Source organism: Bacillus rossius, assembly GCF_032445375.1.
Source record: "Bacillus rossius redtenbacheri isolate Brsri chromosome 4 unlocalized genomic scaffold, Brsri_v3 Brsri_v3_scf4_2, whole genome shotgun sequence".
NCBI lineage: Eukaryota > Metazoa > Arthropoda > Insecta > Phasmatodea > Bacillidae > Bacillus > Bacillus rossius.
Window position 1 is genome coordinate 25,150,583 of NW_026962011.1, and position 9,942 is coordinate 25,160,524.

At 39.5% G+C, this 9,942-nt stretch overlaps 1 protein-coding gene across 1 annotated transcript; it reads right to left on the minus strand.

Annotated features, from left to right (window-relative positions):
* Nucleotides 1–3,862: 3,862 nt before the first annotated feature.
* On the minus strand, nt 3,863–4,588 carry LOC134541803 (prostatic spermine-binding protein-like; the record flags this gene model as incomplete). The annotated part of the gene is made up of 1 exon (XM_063385495.1): nt 3,863–4,588. A coding segment is annotated over one exon (726 nt), but the record flags the coding sequence as incomplete, so codon positions are not given.
* Nucleotides 4,589–9,942: the final 5,354 nt, after the last annotated feature.

Consider the following 9,942-nt stretch of genomic DNA (forward strand, 5'->3'; position numbering starts at 1 on the left):
CCGTCATCTAACCCTGTCTGCAACAGTCCAAATCAAAACTGATTAGAACTTGTATACAGGCAGTCTATGGGGCAGAAAATGCCCAAAGAAATTTAAGGGAAAAAAAGGGGGGGTCGCGAATTATCACTCACCAAAACAGGGGAGTTGCCCAGCACGCTGCCATCGTGGAGTCAGCCAGGGTCTGGAGCTCGCGAATAGCGCGGCAGGACGCGAATGATTTCTTCATTATTAAATTTAAAAGAGAAAAATTTCTAAGGCAAATAACTAAACTATGCAGACAGACTAATCTACTAGAATTAACTTGAGGGATAGCATCCCTTATACGAAGCGACTACATAGTCGTTAGCGGTCGGATGAAGTCTAGCCGATTCGCCGATACTCGATGGAGGTCTGTCTGCAGACGCGACGTGAGTTGGTCTGTGTCGCGGGAAGCCGCGTCTCGTAATTAAAAGTGCCCACCGGCTCTAACAGGTGGAAGAGGGGGTGTCTGGGCCGCCGAAAAATACCGAAGTTGCCCGAATGCGGGCGAAAAAAAAAACTCTAGCAGGAGTCTTGAAGTTGGCCACACTGGGCGACCGTAGAGAACTCTGTCGAAGCAGGTCTGAGTTGAAAACAATCGACTCGACCACGGCGTCCATATAACTCAAGGCAAAGTAGGTGCTGCTCTCTGGCGGCCTACAGGGCAAGTTGGCTGGATGGTTAGCGAGTTTGCCGCTAGGTATCGCGGGGTGGTCCGTCCTGGCACACACATTTTTTTATGCAAGGCATCCTGGGAGACGGTCGCTGTTGTCCAGGGGGTTACGACCGGTCATTGGCCTTAGGCGAATTCTTAGAACCGAAAGAGAGGGGGGGGGGGGAAAGTGCATCGACGCTGAGAACAAGCGTCCATGACGTGCTTTTCGAGGAGAGAACCTAATACGTATTCGTGACCAGACTTACTTCTCTCAGCAGCTCTCTGAGAAGTAGCGGCTTGCAGCCCAGAAGCTGCTCTATGCAGTTAGGGTCACGAAGAGAAATGATATTACAGGCTTGAGGCGTGACTGAAGGCGGGGGAAATGGTAAGCTGTCTGCATGTCAGGGATTAGGCCAGCAAATATCCGATACGCCGATGGGAAAGGGGCTTCAGGGCACTGAGACAAAGTTTAACTCAGAGGGGTACACCAGACTAACAAAGTAAAATCACACTATAGTAGAGCAAATAAAATTTCCACACAAAAAAATTTAAAATCATAATAAAAATTTAAAATATATCGTGTCGAATTTACTAATTAACGGCACAATATGCTTTATTTTTGGCATGTCAAGGCATACATAATATTTCTCAGACTTTCTATATACCTACTTGCAGCCACATATTTACTAACAATCCCTAGTCCGTAAGCGTCGCCTAACTATTAAGTACTTATTGTTTCTCGCGAGCGACTACAACTGTCATGATAACCACGCCAGTTCACAAGTGTAAACTTCAACAAGTAGCCAAAGCTAACAAATGGAAAGATGGCGAAGCCTACTCCTCCTTAATGTGTCGAGGCCACATACAGATCAAAACAGAAAGGGGAAGTTTTATGAATTCGTCCTATTTCATGGGGAGTGGAGGTTCCATGTCGTGCCATCACAATTATAAACAATAACAAAAGTAAAACATAATTTATAAAATAATTTTGTGAGAATTAGTTACAATTTTTTTTACATAATTACCTACAGGTATTTACTATTTGTTTGCGAATGCTTACTTACCATTGGTAATCCACTCAACAAGCTCTCTGTTTAATTTTGCTTTCCACTTTGACAAAAAAAAGGGGGGGGGGGGGCAGCTACCCCTTCCCCTTCTTCACGACCCGGATACGCCCTTGAATTGTGTCACTTCCGATCATCCTGTCGATAGCGCTATGGTTCATCCTGTCGATAGCGCTATGGTTGAGCGGACTGAGATAATGTTTGATGTTGGGGCGTGGCGTGTCTGTCAGCTAGGATTTGTAATCGATAAATCCAACGACCTTGGCTTTTTAAGGCGATTGTGGTGTGGCTATAGTATATAGTAATGCGCCTCACTTTGCAATTGCATAAAAAAATGGAAATGAGTCAGTTTACAAATTTCAGCATTATTATAAAGTATTAATATTATTGATGGATTTTGAAGTGAAATTATTTAGTAACCAAATAAGAAATTAAATTTTAACTATTAATTTAATCACTGAAGGCAAATACAATAAGAAAATATATTTTAAACATAACATAAAGTCTTAATTAACCGTACTGAGCCCGCTTAGTTTTGTTTTCGTTGGTACGATCATATACAAATTCCTTTTCCAGCGCAGTTTTTGACTACAGAAACACCTTCCAATAAATCCTAAACTAATGCTTAAAAACAACCTGCAGAGTTTACTTAAAAATATTCTAAAGATATTTGAAAACAATAAGAGCGTTTTGAAGTTTGCATTAAAAATATACACGCGCTTTAATAGCCCATTTTTGCTCTTCATATCGTGGAAAATTGATGCAGTGTGCTCACATGTTGTTTTCGATCGTTTTTAGTTTCGCATGTCACAGAGGTAATCACTTCCGCTCGCAGTCAAGTGGAACAGTGTTGTTCGATGTTGTTTCAGAATAATTCTAGTTTACGCTTGTGCACGGGAAACCTTGGCTGCGGCTGGTTATCGAAATGGGCGCTGTCTTAAGACCGCGGTGCCACCGCGAGGGGTCCAGGTCAACACAGACGGCGCAATAAAGATAAGAGCTCTGGATTAGAATATCTTCGAATTTTCGTCATGCCTTTCGCTGGAGAACAGAGCTTGAAACTCGCGAAGATACAAAAATAAACTTAGTCATTATTATAATGTGGTTATAGGCCCTACTTGATCGAACATATAATACAGGAGGAGATACCACCACTCATATGACATCTTCAGTATATATTTTGTAGCAAAATATGTCATCTTCTTAAATGTATTCCTATTCCCAATATTGATGGAGTAGTTCGAAAAAGTTAGAAATTCGGTGGTAAATACTGCGTTGTATTCAGACCGCATTGTTTACAGTTAAGCAACACAACCGCGTAAAAACTTTTAAACATTCTTACCTTAATTTTATGAAAAACACTGGTTGCAAATTATCCAGGGACCTTCGTTAAATTAAGGTTATCTTCCTTAATAAATGGGCAGTGATTTCACCAGCATTGAGAAATAATCTTGGTATACCACAAAACATTAAAAAACTTGTTAAGTCAACAGTAAGAACATACTTCTCCCTCACACCAGCCTGTTTATCCTGTATACAGGGGAGGCACGGAACTAGTTTAGGGAGTTGGAGTAAGGCGTAGTTGTAACGAAGACACAGTTATCTGAAATTACTAAGAACACTTAGTTTATTCCAGGTAATTTCTTCGCTAAAATATCCGTAAAATTACTGTGATTTCTAACAGTGTAACAAGCTTACAAAATATCTCCAAAAATGTTTCCGTCTACTTGCACATACTTGGTCATACGCTCATGTACTTCATACTGTTAGAAGTTACAGTAAATTTACGGACTTATCAGCGAAGAATTTACCTGAAATAAACGAAGAAGAGCTCTTCGTAATCTAAAATAATTTAATCTTCGTAGAAACTACGCCGTATTTCGACCTCTGAGTTGTTTCGTTCTGAATAAAGGTAAACACACACGTGAACAAAAGTAGAGTGTTCTTGCTCTAGAATTAACCAGTTTTTTCAATAGTTTGTTAATGAACAAGGGAACATTCTTTTGGATTCATGTTCTTAATACGTTTATTCAGAGTACGTAAATTTACGAAGATAGGCGTAAATTTACGAAGATCCTTGGATAATTTGTAACCAGTTTTCTTCGTAAATTGAAGGTGAAGATTTTTAACAGTGCACATGTTGTTCTACGTAGCTGCTCACGGCTTGTCTATCATCATCATCATCATCATCATCATCATCATCATCATCATCATCATCATCATCATCATCATCATCATCATCATCATCATCATCATCATCATCATCATCATCATCATCATCATCATCATCATCATCATCATCATCATCATCATCATCATCATCATCATCATCATCATCATCATCATCATCATCATCATCATCATCATCATCATCATCATCATCATCATCATCATCATCATCATCATCATCATCATCATCATCATCATCATCATCATCATCATCATCATCATCATCATCATCATCATCATCATCATCATCATCATCATCATCATCATCATCATCATCATCATCATCATCATCATCATCATCATCATCATCATCATCATCATCATCATCATCATCATCATCATCATCATCATCATCATCATCATCATCATCATCATCATCATCATCATCATCATCATCATCATCATCATCATCATCATCATCATCATCATCATCATCATCATCATCATCATCATCATCATCATCATCATCATCATCATCATCATCATCATCATCATCATCATCATCATCATCATCATCATCATCATCATCATCATCATCATCATCATCATCATCATCATCATCATCATCATCATCATCATCATCATCATCATCATCATCATCATCATCATCATCATCATCATCATCATCATCATCATCATCATCATCATCATCATCATCATCATCATCATCATCATCATCATCATCATCATCATCATCATCATCATCATCATCATCATCATCATCATCATCATCATCATCATCATCATCATCATCATCATCATCATCATCATCATCATCATCATCATCATCATCATCATCATCATCATCATCATCATCATCATCATCATCATCATCATCATCATCATCATCATCATCATCATCATCATCATCATCATCATCATCATCATCATCATCATCATCATCATCATCATCATCATCATCATCATCATCATCATCATCATCATCATCATCATCATCATCATCATCATCATCATCATCATCATCATCATCATCATCATCATCATCATCATCATCATCATCATCATCATCATCATCATCATCATCATCATCATCATCATCATCATCATCATCATCATCATCATCATCATCATCATCATCATCATCATCATCATCATCATCATCATCATCATCATCATCATCATCATCATCATCATCATCATCATCATCATCATCATCATCATCATCATCATCATCATCATCATCATCATCATCATCATCATCATCATAATTATCATCATCACCATCTTTCACCAGCTGAATGACAAAAAATAATAGGGAACTGATTTTAAAATTTTCTTCAAATGGAGCTACTAAATATTATTAGTGTGTAATTAGCGCGTTAAGCACGTAGATTGCGAGAACAGTTAGGGAGGTATTCCAAGACGTCTGTGCAAGGTAGCGAATAAGTACTGCCTTTTTGAGATACAACCATAACCTAATTCGCGGGCTGTATTCCAGAACGTGTCCAAACCGAATCTCCGTAAGGCAACAAATCGGGAACCGTTTTAATAAACGATGCCCTGCGCGAGGCTTTCTAGCGGACGTTTCGCAACTATCGATACAATTCCTTACGGCAAAAATATTAGAGAGAGTAGCACCATCGCACGCAAATAGAACCGGCGTTATAAATTTTTCACGTACTTTTTAAGTTGCAATTATTTATTGTTACGACAGTTAAAGTGTACTAAATGTAGCTATTCAAGTATAGTTTCGCTAACATAAAGTTTCATTTGGCACACCGACACGACTGGTATGTCCCCCGATGATAACAAAAAGGACTATATAAGAGTTAATGGTGCCCGACGCGGGTCCACTTTCAAGACGAAATCAACGAAAAAGTGGGCTCTGCGCATGCGCGGAAGTTTTGCAACAGAACGGCAACGCACGGGACACTAAAATCGTTGCCTAAAAATAAGGGACTGGCAGTGTCCAATCGTGCACCAGGAATACGGTTAAGGTATAGGTGTAGTATATTCAACACCTAGACCCTTATTTTTGTGTCTTAAAATACCAGCCTAAGTGTTAAGTGTGTTGGTATATTTTTTGTGTGTGTGCATGCGTGTGTGACCACGAAAGATCGTATGATGGGGCAACCTGAACACCTTTAAGCCCGGTGCAAGCATCTATAAATAATAATTTCTGGACAGCTTTATCGCCAGAGGCCGACCGCTAAGCTGGCTAGTGGCAAGCCAGATAAACCAGCGCCATATATCTTCGAAGCAAAACTTTTCTTTTAGGAAAATTCGCAGGCAGAAGCAAGAAAACATCGAGGCGCGTGTGACGTAAAATGATGATTACGCAGAATGTCTGACGTCATCATCGGCGAACCACGTGGCGTTTTGATTATTTTACAGCATAGGTGCCAGTTCATTGGCGTAGGACGTCACGAGACAACGGCGAGAAATAATGAGTTTTTGCACGAATGAGTGATTGATCACGACTCGTCGACATCGATGTCACTTAACACAGATGAGTGTTAATAATATGAGACGAGGCAGCATTTGAAGGCATCGCCGTGGGGGTAACAGGGTAGTCAAAATATCTTCTCCCCTTTTTCTATGACCGGGAATAGAATTCTGTTTACCTTTATTTTAGGCGAGTGATGTGATCCCTTAATCATGTGTCCAAACATTTTTTATAAGGTATCAAATTGTACGTTTTATAATATTATCATTAGATTTCCTCTAAGATTTAACCCACTTCGAAGTTAGAGTCCATACCACTACGGTGAACAATCTACCAGGTATTTCGGATGGTGTTTTTCGTGGGTAGTCTCGTAATTTGTCACACTGTGGGGCATTTACGCTTCGCGGAAAGGAGAAAGTAAAATCAACCAAGAGAATCTTAAGGTTTAATTTTGTCATTAAGTTTGACAGTGTTACTAAGACTGTGGCGTGCTGTGAACTAATCGGGCAAATACAAGGTTCTCATTGATTTTGCCCGGTCAGGGGGTTAGATATTCACAGAACAAGCTTTGAGCGGAAGACATCTCTGCAAATTCGAAACTCAGAGTAGTTTCTACTAACTAGGAACAACAAAGAAACTCTTCGCCTATCTTGAGGCGCGTTCTTAGTTGAAAATTTCATAAAATTAAAAATTATCTGTGATTAATAATAGTACTTTGATATCTAACATGAACCCACAACGTTTGCTATAATTTTTTTATAGTTCTTATATCTAGTCTCACCATAGACATACATTAAAGTTTTGGTAAACAATTAGAGAAAATTCACTAACTTGTCTTGTATTAAAAATGTTGCCAGATCTTGAGTACAGGTATCACATTGTTGTACCTAACACGCCAGCCTCTTGATTTACTGAAATCTGTAAACCATGTAGTAATTTTGACTACTGAAATCTGTAGTCTACACTTACCTGAAGAGATCCAAGAAGATCGAAACATGGATGCTTAAGTAGTATATGAATGGGGCTCCGAGGACAGGCTTCCAGGCTGTGGTGCTGTGTGTCCTTTCCGCCATCTTGGATTGTGACGTCACGGCGGCCATCTTAAACGAGCGTAACGGGACACAGCGTAACGGGACACAGCGTAACGGGACATAACATAACGGGACAAGTAGATCACGGCGGCCATCTTGGATCCGCCATCTTGGATCCGCCATTTTGGATGACGTCATTTTGTTTTCTCGAACATTCCGACATTTTGTTTTCCGCCATATTGGATGATGACGTCACCGTCGCAATTTTGGTTACGGCCGCCATCTTTAACTTTTTTATTTATTATCCGATTTTAATGAAATTTTTTAAAAAAATTATAAAAAAATTTAAATAATATAAATTTAATAAAATATTTATAAAAAACAAACATTATCGACACGGAGCTCGGAGTCCTCGGTTCGAACCCGACGGGTGCAAAAAAATTAAAAATGGCGACCGATCCTTCCCCCCACGGTGGGTGCTGGAATACTGACCCCCACCACTTTTTTCAAAGCATATAGATCGTCATCTAGTATGACGTCATGTCCGCCATCTTGTCTTTGATGCTGGAAGCCATCATCATTGTATCGGCAGCGAGAGTGCGCTCACGCCATGTTAGTTTAACTCTTACCCGATAGAGTGCAGTAATCATTTATTACTGTGACACCCGCCATCTTTAAATCTGGCCGCCATCTTGAAAATCCGTAATTATTTAGCTAGAAATTCGGGAAAAGTTCCAAAATTCATTAAATAAATCACTCATTAATTTACATATTGATTCGATTGATTCACGTCCTCGGTTCGATACCTGATCGATGCAATAATGTTTAATTTTATGAAAAAATAATAATTTCAATAAACCATGTTAAACTTTCGTAAAGAGACTTTAAATCCTCTACTACCATCATCCTATCAGACGTCAAGACTACCATATTGGAAATTCGTAATTTTAATGCTAGAGATTCGGGAAAAAGTTCAAAATTCATTAAATAAATTTGTAATCAATATACTGATTGATTGGATCGACTAAGGTCCGTGGTTCGATCCCTTGTCGATACAAAACAACATTAATATTTTAAAAAAGTACCACTAAAGTGTAAGGTTTGAGAAAATAAAAAACACCGCAAGTTCTTTTAAAAAAACTTTTATTTCATACATACTACACTATTACAAGAACAAAAAAAAAACACTGACAAATTACTAAAGTTTTGTGGATTTCTCTATTCAAACAGTCTTCTTATTGTACGGACTAAGCCTTTTACATGACTTTAAATGTCTATACGATCCGTTCATCACCACAGCCAGAGACGGACTGAAGTTCATATCACTTATATAGTCTCATTAGACGGTACAACACATGAGTCGAAACAATAACCATGTTCATTATACGTCTCGGAGCATTTTTTATAATGACGATGTAAGCTATCGAGACGTGAAATTAGTTTATTACATTTTATACACTGAAATTGTATTCTTTGAACATTATTAGAACAACCGCTCCTTTCATGTCTGCGCGCATTTGAAGTTCTAGTAAATGATGCGTCACAATATTTGCACTGATGCGATGCACGCTCTTCATGAATTGAAGTCTGGAATGCAGATGGTGAAACTTCAGCTGATGGTGGAACAGCACATATCGAAGTCTCCTCCAGCGTTGTCAGAGGCGTTGCCAACGGGATCTGCTCCAACATCGTCGGCGCCGACGTCATGGTTCTCGTAGTCGATGGTACATCCTCCATCGAGTACGACGTTAAAGTCGGTAAAGATGCCATCGAAGTCTCAAGAACAGGCAATTACGCGACTTATACACCAGAAGAAACAAACTAGGTGATCCGTACACCGTCAACGGCAGTAACAAACTAAGCGTCCTGCTGTATAGGACTCGTTTATATACATTAACCGGTTTGAATAATACGCTAGTCAAATCAAGAACAATTTACTAAAATACTAGAGTCAAAACAACATTAACAAATAGAAGCACCATCAACAAAAAAGGAAGCACATTTGGAAGCACCTTCAAAAAAGGAAAAACAATAGGAAGCACCGACTACGAAAAAACAGCACATTTGGAAGCACCGACAACGAAAAGGCAGCACATTTGGAAGCACCGACTACGAAAAGGCAGCACATTTGACAGCACCGACAACGAAAAGGCAGCACATTTGGAAGCACCGACTACGAAAAGGCAGCACATTTGGAAGCACCGACAACGAAAAGGCAGCACATTTGGAAGCACCGACTACGAAAAGGCAGCACATTTGACAGCACCGACAACGAAAAGTCAGCACATTTGGAAGCACCGACTACGAAAAGGCAGCACATTTGGAAGCACCGACTACGAAAAGGCAGCACTTTGGCAGCACCGGCAACGAAAAGGCAGCACATTTGGAAGCACCAACTACGAAAAGGCAGCACATTCTTAAGCACCGACTACGAAAAGGCAGCACATTTGGTAGCACCGACAACGAAAAGGCAGCACATTTGGAAGCACCGACAACGAAAAGGCAGCTCATTTTGGATGCACTATCATAAAGGCAGCA